Here is a 23,176-nt window from a genome sequence, read left to right on the forward strand (position 1 = left end):
GCACTCAAAAGTGCAGATTTCAACCATTGAAATAATTTGTATAGTTCAAGATTTACAGTCATTTAAAAACAGCACTGCACATCATAATGGCGGCTACAGTTTTGATGTTAAAGATCTAAAAGAATTATGTAGAACGTCCGGCGGGCCGGATTGAAAATCCTAATGGGCCGCATGTGGCCCCTTGGGCTGTATTTTTCCCAGGTCTGTATTAAACCAAACAGGGATTAAAAACATATTAAACCAAACCAAACCAAACAGGTTTCACTACACATCCTGTCCCATTCCTTAATGTTATGTATGTGATATAAAGGCATCTGCTACGTTGGACAGTGCAGATGTAAAAAGTGTATTAAGTGAAGGAGAACACTTCCTGGACAAACACAGCTCGTTGCCAGTAAAGCTGCAGGCACACTATACAGGATTGTAGTGGAAATAAATACCAATATCAAGGCCAGATTTTGGCCAACACACTTCTAAACAGGTTACTGTGGGACCTCTTTTTAAGTTAGGGGTGTCCTGATACAGCTTTTTTACTTCTGATATGATGCTGATATGGACCGATACAGATATCGGTCCTGAGATGGGTAGGTTGTGAGTTCAAACCCCGGCCGAGTCATACCAAAGACTATAAAAATGGGACCCATTACCTCCCTGCTTGGCACTCAGCATCAAGGGTTGGAATTGGGGGTTAAAATCACCAAAAATAATTCCCGGGCGCGGCCACCGCTGCTGCTCACTGCTCCCCTCACCTCCCAGGGGGTGATCAAGGGTGATGGGTCAAATGCAGAGAATAATTTCGCCACACCTAGTGTGTGTGTGTGACAATCATTGGTACTTTAACTTGACCTTTTATTATTCCGCCTGGAATGCACTTCTGCTGTCTAAGTTGAAGTGGCGTGGTAGTTTTTTTTTTGTTTTTTTTTGCAACACCTGGTGGCCAAAAAAGCTCATGATGCAGTAAATTGAATGATCATATCCAATCACTTTTTTTTTTTTTTTTTTTTAAATAGCCCTTAATCACAAGTGCCTCAAACTTACAACATCCCGGCAAAAAATGGCGAGGACACGTTTGTTACTGAATATTTTCTATAACGATTCTGCCTTGGAGACTTTGTACATGCAAGTAATATGCAACTATAATTATTTGACACCAGTTTATATTGAGGAATTAGGGTTGGGCGATTTGGCTGAAAACTACCACAATACGAGTTTATATTGGTCGTTATCGATTATTATTGATATGTTTTATGACCTTTTGAAAATAAGGACCAGGGTAAAATATGTTCAATGTAAACATTTTTATTTAAAATGACACTTTCCTCTGATTATAATCCTCTCAGCTATCAAGACAGAAAGGAAAGGAAATATCAACACAACCATGGAAAACAATCAATGTAAACACAATTCAAAAATGACAACAAATACTTGATAACCTCTTAAGATTAAGGTGCAAAAAGAAGGAATATGTAAGAAAGGCTTAAAAAAGTGTAACAAAATAGTGCAAAAGTGTGAAAATGTAAACAGGGAAACCTGATAAGAAGTATTTTCTACAGGTTTAGTGCCAGGAAGTTCACGTTGGTCTGACTACGTTCCGTTTTAAAAAATCCAAAAAGCTCCCATCCTGTGTACCATAGGTGACTTTTCCCGTTTTATCCACAATTTCTTCACTCTCTACAGCGCTCCTTTTAAGTTTCTCTTCTCACTCCATACAAAGAATCAACCTCCTGTCAGCAAGATGACGCAACCAATTTGATAGTTGATACTGTTACCTGATTGACTGTTTAGTGCAGGCCTGAGCAATTATTTTGACTCAGGGGGCCAAATTTAGAGAAAAAAATGTGAACACTAATACAAAACCTCACAATAATGTCTGACTGAATGCCAAAACGTTATGACAGACCGCCTTAAAAAACGGAATGGAATTTTAAATTGTTTTACTGAATGAGACACCCAGAATGTACATGAAAATAAAGAATGTGGGATTTATAATATTAACTATGAAGGATAAAACACTGAATATTGACAACACATGAATGTCACACCACCTCTCGATCGACATATTTTACAATCAAGCGAAACAACAAAAATGCAACAAACACAGCGAAATATGAACGCGAAGGGTAAAAATGGAAACACCTACTATCTGATATATCAATAAGCTTTAGAACTTTGTCGTAAAAATCTCCTTCCGCCTCTGTCTGAGCTGTTGCGACTTAGATTACCCTAGTAACTAATTAGATTACCATAGTAACTAGTATACCATGCAAAAGCGCAGATTCCAACCATTGAAGTACTTTGTATAGTTCAAGACTTACGGTCATTTGAAAACATCACTGCACATCCTAATGGCAGCTACAGTTTCCATCTTAAAGATCGAAAAAAATGATTTGGGAATGTCCGGCGGGCCAGATCGAAAAGCTTAACGGGCCGCATGCCTTAATTTACCCAGGTCTGGTCTACAGTTTTGTTTTGATGATTTCCCTCTGTGTCTCTTTAAAAAACCCTCCAGAGATAAGTGGAACGCAGACTTTCTTACATCCGCTCCGCCAAAGAAGGTATGTTTTTGCCAGGGTTTAGATGTCTGTTTGTTAGCAAGATAACTCAAACAATTATAGATTTAAATTAATTCTTCAGGCAATGTAAAAAAAACTAACCAAAAAACCAATTCCTTTTATCTACTATGAACACACTTCACTTCCTGCTTATGGCGCTCCCCGGCCCCTACCTTGTCGGCCCACGCTGTGCAAAGGATTCTGAGAGATGCATTTTATTTTCAGACCTGGCCGACGCTAAAGCGCCAGAAAAAAAAACGACATACCAAGTTTTTGTTTGATAACGTCACGCATCACCGCATTATTGTGAGGACTGCGAACTCTACAATACCATTGCACCTCTACTTTTTATATAAGTCTAGCTTGTATGTCATCGTGTGCTTAGCTGTTGTGTAGCTGCTCGCTCTTAGTAGCCTATAACCTACCATGTTTACCTTATGTAAATGACTAAGGAAAACACCAACCTTGTGTGCTGATTGAAGGAAATTTAGATATTAACTGGCCGAGGACTGCTTGTATCGGACATTTTAGATGCATACTATCAGATCGGCAGACCCCTAATGGAAGAATTAAAACCTTAATAGTCCAAATCCCGACATTGACATGTTGATTGTTTGACTTTTAAACCCACCAAGGTAGTATTTTGGTAAAGATGATTAAAAGTGATGCGATTGTCTAAATGATGAGAACCTATCAGTACAAGGTCCTCCTATCAGTGTTTCCTTCACAGCAGGAAGCAGGTCTCACAGGAAGACAATGTGAACATTTTTTTTTGCACTGGCATGGGGGGGAGGGGAAAGCACAATGGAAAGTAATGATTGGTCAGGAGAGGCCAAAACACCCGGGGGAGTAGGTGACGGAGGAGGACCCAGCAAGAGAGATGTAGAAAACAAGCGCTTAACCTGTCACCCTTTTTGTCAAACATCAGCCACAACACTCTGATTAACGCAGAGGATGGACACTATCTTAACAGAGCTTCCCATAACTTTCTCTGTGGAAAACATCCGACGTGGCCCAGACAGCAGAAACAGCTGGTAGCATGGGAGGGGGTCTGATAGGCTCCCGTCCGCCCTGGTCCTCCTCTGCTATAAAGCTTAGTCCAGCCAAACTCTGCCTATATGGCGTTCTAACGCTACAGCACAGCGTCTCAATCAGCCAGCACATGTAAATATGTATTCAGGACAAGAAAGTGCCTTTATCGTCATTCAAAAGAACAAGCCATCCTCATTAGCGCTTAACATATCTGCTAACTTAACCTCAGTTTAGGGCAGGACAACAATGGGATTCCTCCCAGCCAATCACAGAAGAGATAAATCTAATGAAAGACAATCGTTTTTATACAGCTATGGTATCTTTTTTGTTTTGTTTTGAAGTTAGATCCACCTTTTAACTACAGTTGTAAATCGTACTTACAGTATTTGTTAAGTTTAGAAACGTGCAATAAAACTAAGCAAAAATGTAACAGCTCAACACTATTGTATTCCAATTTTTTTTAAAGTTGGAAACTTTGCATATAAACATGGTACAATGTACAGTGGTCAGCACGGTGGAACAGGGGTTAGGGCATGTTCAATCCCAGGCTCGGGATCTTTCTGTGTGGACTTTGCATGTTCTCCCCGTGACTGCGTGGGTTCCCTCCGGGTACTCCGGCTTCCTCCCACCTCCACAGACATGCACCTGGGGATAGGTTGATTGGCAACACTAAATTGGCCCTAGTGTGTGAATGTGAGTGTGAATGTTGTCTGTCTATCTGTGTTGGCCTTGCGATGAGGAGGCGACTTGTCCAGTGTGTACCCCGCCTTCCGCCCGAATGCAGCTGAGAAAGGCTCCAGCAGCCCCCGTCACCCCAAAAGGGACAAGCGGTAGTAAATGGATGGATGGATGGATGGATGCATCGACTTGAAAACTGTTCTAATATAAATATAAAAAATTTAATTCACAGCAATAATTTATATTATAATCCACTAAAATAGTCAAAAAGGTATTGTACTTAAAACATTTATTTTTAAATTTTAGTATTTGCTAACAGCAAAATTATATTTTAAAATTTACAATTGTATACTATGAACCAATAATACAAAAAGTATTTCACTTTAAAATATATTTTAAATTGCAATATTCCTAATAGCAAAATTACAAAAAATATATACCGTATTTTCCGCACTATAAGGCGCACTGGATTATAAGGCGCACCTTCAATGAATGGCCTATTTTAAAACTTTGTTCACATATAAGGCGCATAGAATAGACGCTACAGTAGAGGCTGGGGTTACGCTATGCATCCATTAGATGAAGCTGCGCTAAAGGGAATGTCAACAAAACAAATAGTGATTGTACTGACACTTCTACTTGCTGCTCTCTGTTCAACAACCCACTGTTCCAGTTTGTCCCCCAACTGTAGCCATCTCGCTTTGTTCCCTCGGAAACTCTGTTTAGTCTTCTTTACTTGGCGCAGGTCATCATGTTGCTTCCTCCACTTCCGCACCATTGATTCGTTAATGTTAAATTCTCTCGCTGCTGCTCTATTCCCGTGTTCTACTGCGTGACTGATCGCCTTGAGTTTAAACTCTGCGTCGTGAGCGTGTCTCTTAATAGGAGCCATTTTTGGGCCTTTACATAAAGTTTAGGTCTCGCAACTACGGTAGGCAGCCGCCGACTTCTTTTTCCTCTGTAGAAGAAGAAGTTGTTCTTCTACGGTAAGCAGCCGCCGACTTCATTTTCCTCTGTAGAAGAAGAAGTTGTTCTTCTACGGTAAGCAGCCGTAGAAGGGGGAAAATGAAGTCGGCGTAGTTACCGTAGTTGCGAGACCTGTTGTGGCTTAATATTGGTCCATACATAAGGCACACCGGATTATAAGGTGCACTGTCAGCTTTTGAGGAAATTGGAGGTTTTTAGGTGCGCCTTATAGTGCGGAAAATACGGTACTTAAACATTTGTAATAGAAAAAATACTATAAACCAATAAAATAGTCCAAATTGTATCGAATTAAGAGTATTTTTACTATGACATTCAAAATAGCACAAATCATTTTTTATTTTATTATTATTATTTTTTATTATGAATTTATTAATCAATCAACAAAACAATACACAACAATACCACAACAATGCAATACAATTCCAAAACCAAACCCGTCCCAGCAACACCAAGAACTACAATAAACAGAGCAATTGAGAGCAATTTAGGACACGCACACATGACACGGAACTATCCAAATGTAGTGAAACAAAAATGAACATTATCAACAACAGCATCAACATTAATAACAACCTCAAAATAGCAGTGATTAAAAATTAAAAATCCCTCATTGATATTATCATTAAAAACATTAATAAAAAATAATAAAAATTAGAAATTAACAACAGTGTCACGTAAATAGCACAAATTGTAAAAGTTATATATTTTAAAATTTACAGAATTTTTTGACTAAAAATAAATAAAATAGTCCAAAGTGTTTAAATTAAAAATACATAACGACATGCACCTGGGGATATGTTGATTGGCAACACTAAATTGGCCCTAGTGAATGACTGTGAGTGTGAATGTTGTCGGTCTATCTGTGTTGGCCCTTCGATGAGGTGGCGACTTGTCCAGGGTGTACCCCTCCTTCTGCCCCACTGCAGCTGAGATAGGCTCCAGCACCCCCCGCAACCCCATAAGGGACAAGCGGTAGAAAATGGATGGATATTTGTAATTGTAATATCCACAATAACAAGGCTGTAGTCTTCTCCCCCTGTATAGAGTTAAAGCTACGTTTCTTTCCCCATCAAGCAAGCAAACCTGCAAGTCAGTCTTTTGTTGTGAACTAAATTTAAATGTTTTTATTTAAAAGTATTTCCTACAAAATCTAAGCACTTTTCAAACCTTGACATGCAACATTAAAAAGTCAAGGTGCTTTTAAGGACATTCAAGCATGTAAGAAACTCACATCAAGAGTTAAATAAACTCTGCTTCTTCCTACTCCTTTCAGACATGCTGAATTGAGCGAGTGTAAACATGTGCTGTTCTCTAATGTAACTTTGTTACGCCTGGAATCTCAGCCTAAAAACGACCATTCCTCAAAATATGGCAAAGATGTATTCATCCAAGGTCAACACAAAATGAATATGATATTACAGGATAGTTTGCAGGAGACTCACCTTCGTTGTCCAGTTGCTGCGGTTGAAGCTCCGTCAGGTTGTGTTCCGCGTTGCCGCTGGGCAGGCCCAAGCACACTCTGCAAAAACAGTATGGGTTGGAAACATGTACAGAGTCGTGCATGTGTGTCAATCATTTCTGCAGGTAACTGGTCATGAGTGAGTCATTAAATGTAGCATAGCTAGGACGTCAGCCATGTTTAAATCATATTGTTTGGGATGTGTCCAAGTACCTGCTTAGGTCATGTTGTCCCCAGTAGTTGTCGTTATGACTCATGACGTTGTAGTGTCAGCGCAGTGCTCGAGTTCTTAAAAATCATATGAAGGTCTTGCCGTTCAACCCATTATGGCCTCACCGTAATCAGTGGCAAGCTGTTAGGAAGAAATGCAGCTGAGTAGCAGATTCAACAACAAATGTTTGTTTTCTCCGTCTGTACATTTTATTTATGGCAATAAATTGTTGAAGTTAGTGTGCGTATGGTTCTTTGGAGTCGTCAGATTTCATTTCGTTCAACCACACATGGTCAAATAGTTCTAACCATTCCTTAAGTGAATCCAGCTATGGATTATTTTGGTCAAATCATTCCATCGATTTATCAAGTAATCGGGAAAAAAATACACTTAACGACCTCAATTCATATTTTACGGAAAATAGTTGAAATAAACTTTTTAGCTTGCCATAATATTTTTTCTTTTTTTTAATAAACACACATCAGCAACCTTGAAATTGCACTTTTGAGATGTGTGCATTAATAATTTGTATTTATTTATTAAAACATTAGCCACTTTTTCGCCGCCACACAGATCAGCAACAAATGTTTTCCATAATAGCATTTACACTGCAAAAGACAATTTACTCATTGCCTTTTTTGGCAAACAAAACAAATGTAAAAAGTGAAACACTCTGCAACACTTAAAAGGAGGATACCCTTCAATCAATCAATGTTTATTTATATAGCCCTAAATCACAAGTGTCTCAAAGGGCTGCACAAGCCACAACGACATCCTCGGTACAGAGCCCACATACGGGCTCTGTACCGAGTCGTATTTGTGTTAATAGAACCCAGTTGTAGCTGGGATGCGTTGTCTTTAATCTCCTTTTTAATGAGTTCAATTTTCTTATTAAAGAAATTCATAAAGTTCTCTGCCGAATGGGTGGAGCTACTGGGAGGAGTCCCTTGTTGGGTTAGCGATGCTACTGTACTAAACAGAAATTTAGGATCGTTTTTGTTGAGGCGGATGAGATTTGAGTAGTATTTAGCTTTTGCTAAGGTAAGCATGCGTTTATAAGTTATTAAACTATCATTCCATGCTTGATGGAAAACCTCATTTTATTATGACCATTATAAATATTAACATTATTATTACAGTATTATTATTATCATCGTTATTAAGGTGTACATTTCATTTTTAACTAATATATTGTTGTATATTTTACTTTTATTTTAGATATACTTTTCTGTAGCCTTTTGGTTTTTAGCAAATATAACAACACATTTCTATCATAGGATCTATTGTGTAATGCAGTACAATTGTAATGAAAACACTTTCATTTAATTGTGCATATGACAAATGAAAGTATTTTATCTACAGTATTTGATTTTTATTGTGATTGTATTTTCTGAATTTACTTTGAAGTATGATTTTATATTTTTATTTTTGCCTTTTTTTTCTGTAAAGCACTTTGAATATCCTTGTGTACGAATTGTGCTCTATGAATAAACTTGCCTCGCAATAATTATGTTTTTGAAATACATTTCTAGGTTTAATTTTTATACAATAACTTTTTTCTCATATTGAAGCATATATATTTCACCATTACTCTATTAACATTTTGTTCTTGTATATAGCATGTTAGTTACAAACTCAAAGCACACATCATTTTTACACACTTGCACCCACAGCAAAAAGGTTATACGGCCATGTGTGTTTGAGTGTTGTAGAGTAGACTAAACGTTTAGAATGTAATGATTCACAAAGTTCACAGTTTAGTGTTGACACAGAGTTAAAATTAGATACAGGAAAACTATGCAGATGTGAGATGACAAAAAGTTAGTCATTTATCATTTTGATGTGAAAAACACCACGATGAATGATTTATTTGGTTATAGTATATTTTCGTAGCCTAGACATGTGACACTCTTATGCAAGGGACATCAATAACATGGAGTAAGCCATTGGCTGCCTCGAAAACATACACAAAAAAAAGAAGAAAGAAAATAGTGCCGTGTGTTTTAATGAGTGGGCGGTTGCACGACATCCCGGTCAGATGTGGGAGGACAGAGGACGGGTTGCAGCACTCGCCGCCTCCTTTGTCCGCCGTGTGGGCATTGACAGCGTGCAGTATCCGCCCTGGACAACAAAGGCTGACTGTGCAGCATTCCTGTGATGTGCAATGATAAGACGCAGCACTAACAAGGTACATCCGAAGCACACCCCCACACACACAAGCTCATTCCTTTAAAGCCCTAAAGTCTTGTTCCTGACCTTTGACATGACTCAGGCTAGAACAGTTGATTTATAAACAACAACAAAACTGACAGGAAAATGATAATCCATTTCTCTTCCAAATATATTATTTATACTCCAAGATGTCACAACTGTTGTAACATTGAGAAACACATGAGCAGGACAGAAACCGGAGACAAAGTAAAATGACAACAAAAGTTATATGATATACATTAATTCCCTATTTGGGTAAGTTCTCTGTATTGTATATAAAATACATATTAAAAAACGCGTCCTCTGGTGGTACTAAAATAAAGAGATGAAATATATTTGATGACGAGTACACCATAACAAATAAATGCCATTTAATTTTTTTTAATGTTTTTAAATTTGACAAAATAATCTTTTTTATAATTTCATTAACATAGTGTCAATAGAAACACTTAAAACCATAAAATAAGTCAATACAAAAACACTACTAATACAAATAATAATAATAATAATAAAGAGATATTCACATACACATCTGCTTTTTGTACCTCATACACAATTAAAAAGTAAAAGGTGATAAAGCGCTCTGCGATGAGGTGGCGTCTTGTCCAGCGTGTACCCCGCCTACCGCCCGAATGCAGCTGAGATAGGCTCCAGCACCCCCCGCGACCCTGATAGGGACAAGCGGTAGAAAATGGATGGATGGATGGAGAATGCACTCCCTTAATGAGCTGAGAGCTGCTCCTTCTGTTGACATTTTGTTTAAGTGTGCATTCCTGTAGTATTCCATTTATTATTTTATATATATTTATCTTTATAATCATATTTATTATTTTATTCTGCAATGTTTCTGCTGCTGTATCATCATGTACCATTTCTACTTTAACCATGTGAATCACTTTATGAGCTCTCTCTGTGAGAAGTGCCACATAAACCATATTTATTTACTTACGGTACTTACATATAGATTGATTTGATGCTCTGTACTAAATGTAAAATGCATACAATTTTTGGAACGTGCCATGTTTTGGAAATTAAGAACAAACAAAGTAGGTCCACTTTGCTTTGAGTAATTATAATTGACCGAGAGTATCCATGATTAACGTTATGTTTTGTACTGCAAAAAGGCTGTATTGCCATAACATAGGGCAACATTATCATAACATACTTAATGATTTCCACCCTTATCAGTAGGTCTACAAATGTTGCAGGGGGTTTAAACAATGCTTAGCACAACTATGTTACATTCCCCCTACAACATACATAACAGGCTCTCTCATACATTCACTTGAAGATTCATTTCATCCTTCAAAAAAAGAAAAAAAAAGCCACTATGTCGTCAAATCCGCCCAGTGAGCCTCGGAGATGGAGGAATTGTACCGCCAGCGGCTCAGCATGCATGAATGGAGCCACTCTCAGCGATGAAATGGGCCTTTGTGACACTTTGGAGTGCAGTGAAGCCTGAGAAAGCTAACGAGCGCTCCAATGAGGTGAGCACAAGAGGAGACGCCATGGAGACTGCCGCACACTGCCGAGGTACGAACGAGGAGGATGCGTGCCCTGGCAGCTTGACAAGGACGAAGAAGACGGGAGGAAAAACAGTTTGTTCTGGTGATGGAACGGCCTGGGTGAGTCGGCCTTGGAGGTTTCCGGGTGACTACAACCAAGGTCAAACTTTAGATACCGAACTATGACAGCAGTGCTGCCATCACTGTATTTGACAGTTATGTTTGATAACCAACACCTTTCATAACAGTAAAGCATTAGAAAAATTATCAATGACCTACATTAGTCATGGAATTATTATCATTGCTTTTCTCTGTGTGTGATACAAAGAGCAGAATCAAAATGGTAAAAAAAAAGAAAAGAAAAAGACATGCTGTCATGTAAATAAAAGAAGGCTATGAAGTTTGTTTATAAAAAGGACAAGGTGTGCACATGCAAAATGTTTTTTTTTTTTTTTTTTTTAAACATTATCACGGTTCTGCGTAGTTTAGTTTTTGACTATAATGGCCATTAGTCAAAAAATGTATATTTTATCACGGTATTGTTGAATGTGCTCCAAAAGTACTCATACACACGGTGAAATCTTTTGACCAAGTTTTATTTTTGTAATAACTGTTTTGTAACACTGTTAGAAAGTTCAAAAATGGAATAGCTTAGTTGCTCAGACAGAAATGTGTTTGTTAGGGCTGCAACAACTAATCGATTAAATCGATTAAAAAAATAGTTGGCCATTAATTTAGTCATCGATTCATTGGATCTATGATATGCACATGCGCAGAGGCAATTTATTTTTTATTTTTTTATAAACCTTTATTTATAAACTGCAACATGTACAAACAGCTGAGAAACAATAATCAAAATAAGTATGGTGCCAGTATGCTGTTTTTTTTCAATAAAATACTGGAAAGGATAGAAATGTAGTTTTTTTAAAATCCGATTATTAATTGATTAATCGAAGTAATAATCGACAGATTAATCGATTATCAAATTAATCGTTAGTTGCAGCCCTAGGGGCGGCATGGCGTAGTGGGTAGAGCGGCCTTGCCAGAAACCTGAGGGTTGCAGGTTCGCTCCCCGCCTCTTACCATCCAAAAAAAAATCGCTGCCGTTGTGTCCTTGGGCAGGACACTTCACCCTTGCCCCCGGTGCCGCTCACACCGGAGAATGAATGATGAATGAATGAGTTGTAAAAATGAATGATGGGTTCTCACTTCTCTGTGAAGCGCTTTGAGTGTCTAGAAAAGCGCTATATAAATCTAATCCATTATTATTATTATTATTATATAACTTTAGATTGGGGTATCCATCCATCCATCCATCCATTTTCTACCGCTTGTCCCTGTCGTTTCTTAATGAGGAAATATGTTAAGAGTGAACTGCACTTTTTGGGGAATTTTTCCTATCGCTCACAATCCTTACGAGAGAAGTGTTTTTTTTTTTTATTGCATTCTAATTTGTAATAATCGGCTCGTTTTAGGTGGCTAGCAATGCAGCTAATGGGAGCAATCGATTCTGCCTACAGTAACCTGTATAATAACTAAGATGGAACAACATTGTTATTGTAGGAGGGAACACTGGGGAACCGTTTTTCTAGCGTAGGAACACATCACCTTGCGATGGCATGCTACGGCATTAGCAGCAGGGCTGCAACTAACAACTAATTTGATAATCGATTAATCTGTCGATTATTACTTCGATTAATCATCGTATAAAAGAGACAAACTACATTTCTACCCTTTCCAGTATTTTATTGAAAAAAAACAGCATACTGGCACCATACTTATTTTGATTATTGTTTCTCAGCTGTTTGTAAATGTCGCAGTTTATAAATAATAAAAAAATACAAAATAAAAAAAGTAGCATCTGCGCATGCGCATAGCATGGATCCAACGAATCGATGACTAAATTAATCACCAACTATTTTTATAATCGATTTTAATCGATTAGTTGTTGCAGCCCTAATTAGCAGTAAGCCATCTTCTGCATCAGCAGCTGAATTGCTTTTGAGTTTATAATCAGAATCAGAATCAGAAATACTTTAATAATCCCTGAGGAGAAATTAAGATTTTCAGCACAATCCCATTCAAGAGCAGACAAACATTACAGGGAGACAGAACAGGATCTCTGACGGCACAACACAATGCAATAGGACACCAATCTGTACTGTAATGATAACCGTGATATTAAATGTTCATATCGTTACACCCCTATACTGTCATCATCATCAAACAACTTGCAGTATATTCACAGGTTAGTGGTTGAGTGTCTATATTACTGTACAGGGTAGTGTGTCTATATTACTGTACAGTGTAGTGGGTCTCATATGTATTACAGTACAGTAAATGTCTTATTTTCCAATATGTCCACTCAAAACAGTTCCTACTGAGCCAGCACGGGGAGGACCAGGGACAGGTCACCAGCGATGAGGGACTCTTTTATGTCTTAAGGGGTTCATTAAAGTACAAAATCAATTACTGATTTTTTTTTTCCCCTGTTAGGACTTGCATTGTTTTGCTGGGGAATTGTTTTTGTTTTGTAAAGACAACTTGGCGTCTCTCTGATGTGTAATTTTTCCTTTTCTGGTTTTTGAAATTACGTGTTTGGCGGCGCACTTGGACACAGCGACCACCCTCTCCCCTTGCTTGGAAAATTTCTCCAGAGAACACAGCAGGGTTTCTTTCCTCTTAATGTAACTGATTTTTTGACATAAAAACAAATTAAAGTAAGCCTCCAGAAAAAGTCAAAAGTCATGTGGACTAAGAAACCAAACAAAAAAACCAAACAAAAAAAAAAAAAATTAAACTTGTCATTAGCATCCATTATCATATGTTATATTTGTTCTGAAATTGTCATGTATCCATTAAATCTACTGTTGAAACTTGGACTATATAACCAATAGGGGTGTGGGAAAAAAATCGATTCGAATTCGAATCGCGATTCTCACGTTGTGCGATTCAGAATCGATTCTCATTTTTAAAAAATCGATTTTTATTTTAAAAATTTTTTTTTAAATTAATCAATCCAACAAAACAATACACAGCAATACCATAACAATGCAATCCAATTCCAAAACCAAACCCGACCCAGCAACACTCAGAACTGCAATAAACAGAGCAATTGAGAGGAGACACAAACACGACACAGAACAAACCAAAAGTAGTGAAACAAAAATGAATATTATCAACAACAGCATCAATATTAGTTACAATTTCAACATAGCAGTGATTAAAAATCCCTCATTGACATTATCATTAGACATTTATAAAAAAAAAATTAAAAAAAGAACAATAGTGTCACAGTGGCTTACACTTGCATCACATCCCATAAGCTTGACAACACACTGTGTCCAATATTTTCACAAAGATAAAATAAGTCATATTTTTGGTTCATTTAATAGTTAAAACAAATTGACATTATTGCAATCAGTTGATAAAACATTGTCCTTTACAATTATAAAAGCTTTTTACAAAAATCTACTACTCTGCTTGCATGTCAGCAGACTGGGGTAGATCCTGCTGAAATCCTATGTATTGAATGAATAGAGAATCGTTTTGAATCGGGGAAAAAAACGTTTTTGAATCGAGAATCGTGTTGAATTGAAAAAAATAATAATATTTTGAATCGATATTGAATCGAATCGTGGGACACCCAAAGATTCACAGCCCTAATAACCAACATATATAACCAGCATATAAATTGATTGTAAATTAGGGGCGGGACATGGATTAGCATTGTTGTTTTTCCCGTATCCCTTTGCATGTCTGTCAAATTACAAATAGTGATGAAGTGTTGCTATATACAGTATATATATTTATGTCTGTCTGCCAGAATAAGTAAATAAATTAATTCATTCATACATTCATTCATGACGCTATTTTTATTTTTTATTGCCAATCTTATGCTAACAACCAGCCTCAACTGCATCCACAGGACAGAACAAAAATGGGGATGGGTCAATCACAAAAAAAGTACATGACCATAACAAGGATTTTTATATTCTAATCAAAAGAATTCAGAGTAAGTGCAGCAGCTTGACAAAAATAAAGAACAAAGGCTAAATTAATTTATTTTTAGCTCCTAGTCATGCAGAGTAGTAAGTTGCTCTTGTCTTTAAATATTCGTAGTGAACAATTACTGTACTCCACCACCTGCATGGTGATAACAACCAAAAATACAAAAGGGGCAAGTAAGTAAACAGCACCCGTCCATGGGGTCAATAAACAGCCGCATGTCAAGCACCACCTTTACTCAATTGTACAAACAATAAAAAGACCTCACCTCAACTAAACCCTTACTTCCAATAAATAATATAAAAAAACAATAAAACAATACAATAGAATGTAATACTAACAACTACATTTGTTAATGAAGTAATGTAATAACAATGTACAGTACAGCAATTACCTCGGAGAGTGGACTTTTACGGTATCTCCTTCCAGCTTCTTTTCCGTGAAACACATCATCACAATGTAAAGCGCTTTGAGTCACTTGAGAAAAAGCGCTATATAAATGTAATTCACTTCACTTCATCAGCGTCTTCTCCATATTTTCATGGATAAATGAAAAAAGTAAGTAAACAGCACCCGTCTATGGGGTCAACGAACAGCAGCGTGTCAAGCACCACCTTTACTAAATTTTACAACAAATAAAAGAAGACCTCACCTCAACTAAACCCCTTTACTTCCAATAAATACCTAGCAGCTGAGCGGATAAGCACATTGTGTGGAAATACTGTATGTTTTTGTACTGTATTCTTCACATCTATTTTTGATAAGTCAGTCACACCTCATTTGTTCACTTCCTGTGTGAAAGAAAGGAAGGTGTTGAAAGGGATTTTACAATTACGCTAAATACCAGTCTGAACTGTATTTGTGGAAAAACACACGTTTAGAACAAGAAACAACTTTGAAATAAAATTCTCTAAAAGTAATAAATTGCTTATAATAAATAGAAAAATGGGGCAATGCAATAATACCTCAACTTACAAGCTTAATTTGTTCTGTGATGGAGATCTTAACTCAAAACCTTTGTATCCCAAATAAATGTCTACCATTGAAATGAAGAAATTAATTGAAATCAATTTAATTGGTGGTTGCCCCCCACCGATTTTAACATGTAACATGCCTTTTAAAAAGAAAAACAAACTTTTAGATAGGAAATATTGAATAAAAACAATACAATAGAGTGTAATACTAACAACTACATTTGTTAATGAAGTAATGTCATAACAATGTACAGTACAGCAATTACCTCGGAGAGCGGACATTTCCGCCAAACACATCGTCTGCGTCTTCTCCATATTTTCATGGATAAATGAAAAAAGTAAGTAAACAGCACCCGTCCATGGGGGTCAACGAACAGCAGCGTGTCAAGCACCACCTTTACTCAATTGTACAAACAATAAAAAAAAAAAGACCTCAGCTCAACTAAACCCCTTTACTTCCAATAAATACCTCGCAGCTGAGCGGATAAGCACATTGTGTGGAAATACTGTAAGTTTTTGTACTGTAGGAGGAAGCCAGCAACAACACACATAGAGACCCATTCAATACCCACAATTGTCGATAGATAGATAGATAGATCGATAGATAGATAGATAGATAGATAGATGGATAGATGGATAGATGGATAGATGGATAGATGGATAGATGGATAGATAGATAGATGGATAGATAGATAGATAGATAGATAGATAGATAGATAGATAGATGGATGGATGGATAGATAGTCGTTCCGTCGGTCAGTCAGCGGACAAGTCTGGGTATGGGTAGCGGTTCATGTGAGCTGTATGACTACTCGTACATTGTACCACAGCACTCACAATTAAATCGGAAAAATTAGAATTTTTTTCCCCCCTTTTTAAGGTAGAAAATGGGTTAAAATGTGTAAATTGAACTTGGAAACTAAATGTGTACTTCTAGAAAGTGGCGGTAAAAAAAAAAATTAGTCTTACCGACAGTGCGTCCATGGATGACTTCCGGTAGTGGTAAGACAAGCTCCTACTAACCATTCTAGGACCAGGACCAGGACCAGGACCAGGACCAGGACCGAGCCATGTGTGCTTTCATGGGTGTCAATAGTCCGAAGGCATCATTATGTGGCTGATGCGACTCATGTCTCTGTATATATGCACTCCTTGCTGCCCTCCAAGCCCCGCCCAGCGATGTCTTAAAGGGGAAGGCACCCAAAAAAAATATACATAATTACAGGAGGAGGCTTTGCTTGCAACAATTTTAAAATACGTCTCGGAGGCCCCTAAGTAGTGTACCGGCCAAAATCTAGTCTTGATGCTGGAATTTTGACCATTTTTGTAAGCCCGTGAGCATTAGCTTTAATGCTAATAAAAACAGTTCTCTCGGCCAAAGTGTAAGGCTTAAAAAATCTCTATAGTTAAAAAGTTTAAAAAAAAGTTGAAATACCGATGATTGTCACACACACACTAGATGTGGTGAGATCAACCTCTGCATTTGACCCATCACCCTCACCCCCTGGGAGGTGAGGGGAGCAGTGAGCAGCAGCGGTGGCCGCGCCCGGGAAATCATTTTGGTGATTTAACCCCCAATTCCAACCTTTGAGTGCCGAGCAGGTAGGTAATGGGTACCATTTTTATAGTCTTTGGTATGAACTCACGACCTACCGATCTCAGGGCGGACACTCTAACCTAGGGGCGTGGGAAAAAATCGATTCGAATTCGAATCGCGATTCTCACGTTGTGCGATTCAGAATCGATTCTCATTTTTTTTAAATCTTGTTTTTTTTTTGTTTGTTTGTTTTTTTAATTAATCAATCCAACAAAACAATACACAGCAATACCGTAACAATGCAATCCAATTCCAAAACCAAACCCGACCCAGCAACACTCAGAACTGCAATAAACAGAGCAATTGAGAGGAGACACAAACACCACACAGAACACACCAAAAGTAGTGAAACAAAAATGAATATTATCAACAACAGTATCAATATTAGTTACAATTTCAACATAGCAGTGGTTAAAAATCCCTCATTGACATTATTATTAGACATTTGTAAAAAATACAAAAAAAGAACAATAGTGTCACAGTGGCTTACACTTGCATCGCATCTCATAATCTTGACAACACACTGTGTCCAATATTTTCACAAAGATAAAATAAGTCATATTTTTGGTTCATTTAATAGTTAAAACAAATTTACATTATTGCAATCAGTTGATAAAACATTGTCCTTTACAATTATAAAAGCTTTTTACAAAAATCTACTACTCTGCTTGCATGTCAGCAGACTGGGGTAGATCCTGCTGAAATCTATGTATTGAATGAATAGAGAATCGTTTTGAATCGGGGAAAAAAATCGTTTTTGAATCGAGAATCGTGTTGAATTGAAAAAAAAAAGATTATGAATCGAATCGTGAACCCAAGAATTGATATTGAATTGAAACGTGGGACACCCAAAGATTCACAGCCCTACTCTAACCAAATGTCCTTTGTGTTCTTTGATGTTTCCCTCTTAAAACACATATTTATGTGTGCTATGGCTATTAGTTTTTTTCCCTTGGCCTCAGTCTGGACCCCTCTCCAGGGGCCCAGGCTTAGACTGATTTTTTTTTTCTTTCTCATCCCCACCCCCTCCCCAGCGTTCACCTGTTACCGTATTTTTCGGACTATAAGTCGCAGTTTTTTTCATAGTTTGGCCGGGGGTGCGACTTATACTCAGGAGCGACTTATGTGTGAAATTATTAACACATTACCGTAAAATATCAAATAATATTATTTAGCTCATTCACGTAAGAGACTAGACGTATAAGATTTCATGGGATTTAGCGATTAGGAGTGACAGATTGTTTGGTAAACGTATAGCATGTTCTATATGTTACAGTTATTTGAATGACTCTTACCATAATATGTTACGTTAACATACCAGGCACGTTCTTAGTTGGTTATTTATGCGTCATATAACGTACACTTATTCAGCCTGTTGTTCACTATTCTTTATTTATTTTAAATTGCCTTTCAAATGTCTATTCTTGGTGTTGGCTTTTATCAAATAAATTTCCCCCAAAAATGCGATTTATATTCCAGTGCGACTTATATATGTTTTTTTCCTTCTTTATTATGCATTTTCGGTCGTTGCGACTTGGACTCCGGAGCGACTTATACTCCGAAAAATACGGTACTCACCTTTTTTGTAAGGGGCGCCGGAAGTTGGCAGACCCGTCAGCGATCCTGTTCTGTCTCCCTGTAATGTTTGCCTGCTCTTGAATGGGATTGTGCTGAAAATCTTAATTTCCCCTCGGGGATTGATAAAGTATTTCTGATTCTGATTCTGATTTTACAAATATTATTGGAACTGGATCCATCACATACAGCGTTGCCAGACATACAATAATTACCATATTTCTACGATAATTTCACCCTCTGTTAATAAGTCCCCTAATCCCACAATGTACAACAATTGAACCCCTTCAAAATAAGGCTGTTGACAAACCGTAACATCTTTGTACCGCGCTTGATGTTGTGCCTTCCATGTATTGCATGTATGGAAAAATTGACAATAAAGTACATTTGAAGGCATCGTCTCACTTGCCACTTACAACCAAGTGGGGGCGCTGTTGTGCATGTAGCAGATTGTTTATAACAGTGTTTTTATACAAATTAAACGGCTTTGGATATTTTTTTATGTTTTACTGTACATTAAGTACAGCCTTTTTTTTTATCAAACTATAACATTTTTAGGATTCTGGCATATAATAATTCCATTTCCTAGATGATCACATGCAACAACATAACACAAATGGTAGCAACACTAACTGCTATGTGAGCTGCTGTGCTAACATTACACTTCATTCTGACAGTTACATCATGTTATGTTAGCCTGTTCCTTGAAGAAAGACAAAATGACCGAAGCTGAGCTCCAGGCTTTGTTTTAACACGTGCTGTGAAGCCTAATATTTAAAAAATGTTTACAAAGCTGTCCTCCGTGAAGTACAATAGTGGGCGGATACAAGCTCGGGTGGGTCAGAGGTGTCATCATGTTTACAAGAAAGATATTTTATAAATATGATGGAAAACCTGAACTTCACAGGCAAGCATTTGGAGTGCTTTTTCTCTCAAAAGTGGAGCAAACAAATGAGGGAGACGATAGATTTTCGTTATCGTTGGTGCTTGTAAACAAGCTTTAGTGACATATATCATGACACATATTGCTCTTATAACATTGTGACCTTTCATACATTCTATTCAGTGGTCCTCAAACTTGTTTTCACCAAGTACTACCTCAGGAAACACTTTGCTCTCTAAGTACCATCATAATGACCAACATTGAAATACAGTAGCGCACCAGGCCTAAGTATTCATTAACAACAAGACAGAGGTTTTAATTAACAAGTATATTCAATATTTTGGGCACTGTAACATTACACAGGTTTGAACAGCAACACTGTGTTTGAATATTTACATATAAAACACCAATCACTTAATGAAGTGATTCTTTGTCATACCACTAGTGCAGGGGTGTCCAAAGTGCGGCCCGGGGGCCATTTGCGGCCCGCAGCTAATTGTTTACCGGCCCGCCACACATTCTGCAAAAATTGCAAAATTGATAATATTGCAAAAATTTAAAAAAACATTTTTAAAAAAGTGGAATGAGGTGAAATCTAACAAGAAAAAGTTGCAATGTTGACACAAAGCTGCCATGCAGGCTGTTTATTTTTTCTTTTGTCTTTGTTTATTTTTCTTTTTTTTTGCCATTGCTAAAAAAAAGACTAAAAATCTATGTTATAGCGCCTTATTGCAGTGAAACTTGCCAAGGGACATGTAACCAAATATTAACATTGCTGTATGTATACTTTTGACCCAGCAGATTTGGTCACATTTTCAGTAGACCCATAATAAATTCATAAAAGAACCAAACTTCATGAATGTTTTTTGGTGACAAACAAGTATGTGCTCCAATCACTATATCACAAAAAAATAAGATTTGTAGAAATTATTGGAAACTCAAGACAGCCATGACATTATGTTCTTTACAAGTGTATGTAAACTTTTGACCACGACTGTATTTTTTATAAGTCATTCACACCTCATTTGTTCACTTCCTGTGTGAAAGAAAGGAAGGTATGATCAAATAGGATTTTACAATTACACTAAATACTAGCCTGAACTGTATTTGGGGGGAAAAAATACATGTTTAGAACAACAACTTTAAAATAAAATTCTCTAAAAGTATTACATTGCTTATAATAGATAGAAAAATGGGGCAATGCAATAATACCTCAACTTACAAGCTTAATTTGTTCTGTGACGCAGCTCTTAACTCAAAACACTTGTATCTCAAATAAACACCTACCATTGAAATGAAAAAATTAATTGAAATCAATTTAAATGGTGGTTGTCCCCCACAAAACAGCACCATTTTAACATGTAACATGCCTTTTAAAAAGAAAAAACTAACTTTTAAATAGGAAATATTAAATAAAAACAATACAATAGAGTGTAATACTAACAACTACACTTGTTAATGAAGTAATGTAATAATGTACAGTACAGCAATTACCTTGGAGAGTGGACTTTTACGGTATCTCCTTCCAGCTTCTTTTCCGTCAAACACATCACCAGCGGCTTCTCCATATTTTCATGGATAAATGTCCGCCATTTAGATATTATTTTAACATCCTAGGCTGGTGTTAGACTCATTCTGCTTCAGTATAGTACCGACAAGCAGCGATATGCTTGATTTGCCTTCACTTCACTCACTTTCTTCGATTCCCATGGTTGAAAAACAAAGTTATGTCCATCTCTAGCTATAAGCTAATGCTAGCGAGTAAGACCAGATGTTTTGGTCGGATATGATTATTTTTGCTTGTATCTTAAAGGCCTACTGAAATGAATTTTTATTTATTTAAACGGGGATAGCAGATCCATTCTATGTGTCATACTTGATCATTTCGCGATATTGCCATATTTTTGCTGAAAGGATTTAGTAGAGAACAACGACGATAAAGTTCGCAACTTTTGGTCGCTGATAAAAATAAGCCTTGCCTATACCGGAAGTAGCGTGACGTCACCGGAGGAAGGACTCCTCACATTTTCCAATTGTTTACAATGCAGCGAGAGAGATTCGGACCGAGAAAGCGACGATTACCCCATTAATTTGAGCGAGGATGAAAGATTTGTGGATGAGGAAAGTGAGAGTGAAGGACTAGAGTGCAGTGCAGGACGTATCTTTTTTCGCTCTGACCGTAACTTGGATTCCACACTTTCTCCTTTTTCTATTGTGGATCACGGATTTGTATTTTAAACCACCTCGGATACTATATCCTCTTGAAAATGAGAGTCGAGAACGTGAAATGGACATTCACAGTGACTTTTATCTCCACGACAAAACATCGGCGAAGCTCTTTAGCTACTGAGCTAACGTGATAGCATCGGGCTCAAATGCACATAGAAACAAAATAAATAAACCCCTGACTGGAAGGATAGACAGAAGATCAACAATACTATTAAACCATGGACATGTAAATACACGGTTAATAATTCCCAGCTTGGCGAAGCTTAACAATGCTGTTGCTAACGACGCCATTGAAGCTAACTTAGCAACGGGACCTCACAGAGCAATGATAAAAACATTAGCTATCCACCTACACCAGCCCTCATCTGCTCATCAACACCCGTGCTCACCTGCGTTCCAGCGATCGACGGAAGGACGAAGGACTTCACCCGATCATCCGTGCGGTCGGCGGCTAGCGTCGGCTAGCGCGTCTGCTATCCAAGTCAAAGTCCTCCTGGTTGTGTTGCTGCAGCCAGCCGCTAATACACCGATCCCACCTACAACTTTCTTCTTTGCAGTCTTCATTGTTCATTAAACAAATTGCAAAAGATTCCCCAACACAGATGTCCAGAATACTGTGGAATTTTGAGATGAAAACAGATCTTTTTTGTATTGGATTCAATGGGGTACCAATACTTCCGTTTCAACGATTGACGTCACGCGCATACGTCATCATACATAGACGTTTTCAACCGGAAGTTTAGCGGGAAATTTAAAATGTCACTTTATAAGTTAACCCGGCCGTATTGGCATGTGTTGCAATGTTAAGATTTCATCATTGATATATAAACTATCAGACTGCGTGGTCGCTAGTAGTGGCTTTCAGTAGGCCTTTAAAGCATAACAATTTGCTGAAAGACAGCTCTTGTCTCAAAACACTCCTAAGTTGGGGCACTCTAAAGTTGAGGTACTACTGTAAATTGTGGTAAATTTTTAAACAAGAAATACATGCAATGATAATAATAACAATTATATAATAATAGTAGTATTAATAATGATAATAATGATAATAATACTAATTTATACATATTTTCTAAATATTTTCTAAATATTTTCTAAATATTTTCTAAATATTTTATTTATAAATAAATACAACACACGCAGTCATGAAGAGTAACATTCCAGATATTTTTCTAAAATTGAAATGTCACCTATTGTTTACAGATTTTTTTGCTAACAAGGTGAGCAATGACGCTTGTGAAATAGTTGTGGAGAAACACTTTTGGTTTGCCCTTT

At 37.2% G+C, this 23,176-nt stretch overlaps 1 protein-coding gene across 1 annotated transcript in view; it reads right to left on the reverse strand.

Annotated features, from left to right (window-relative positions):
• LOC133653199 (ERBB receptor feedback inhibitor 1) overlaps positions 1-16,748 on the reverse strand; it is a 19,630-nt gene extending 2,882 nt beyond the window's left edge. Inside the window, exons 1-3 of the mRNA XM_062052256.1 lie at positions 16,587-16,748; positions 6,922-7,060; positions 6,692-6,768 (exon numbers count right to left, since the gene is read on the reverse strand). Coding sequence (XP_061908240.1) covers positions 6,692-6,768; positions 6,922-6,965 — 121 coding nt within the window. The 5' untranslated portion in view covers positions 6,966-7,060; positions 16,587-16,748. The remainder of the gene's footprint in view (positions 1-6,691; positions 6,769-6,921; positions 7,061-16,586) is intronic.
• Between the last annotated feature and the right edge of the window lie 6,428 nt (positions 16,749-23,176).

The sequence above is a fragment of the Entelurus aequoreus genome, linkage group LG07 (assembly GCF_033978785.1).
Source record: "Entelurus aequoreus isolate RoL-2023_Sb linkage group LG07, RoL_Eaeq_v1.1, whole genome shotgun sequence".
In the NCBI taxonomy this organism is placed as follows: domain Eukaryota; kingdom Metazoa; phylum Chordata; class Actinopteri; order Syngnathiformes; family Syngnathidae; genus Entelurus; species Entelurus aequoreus.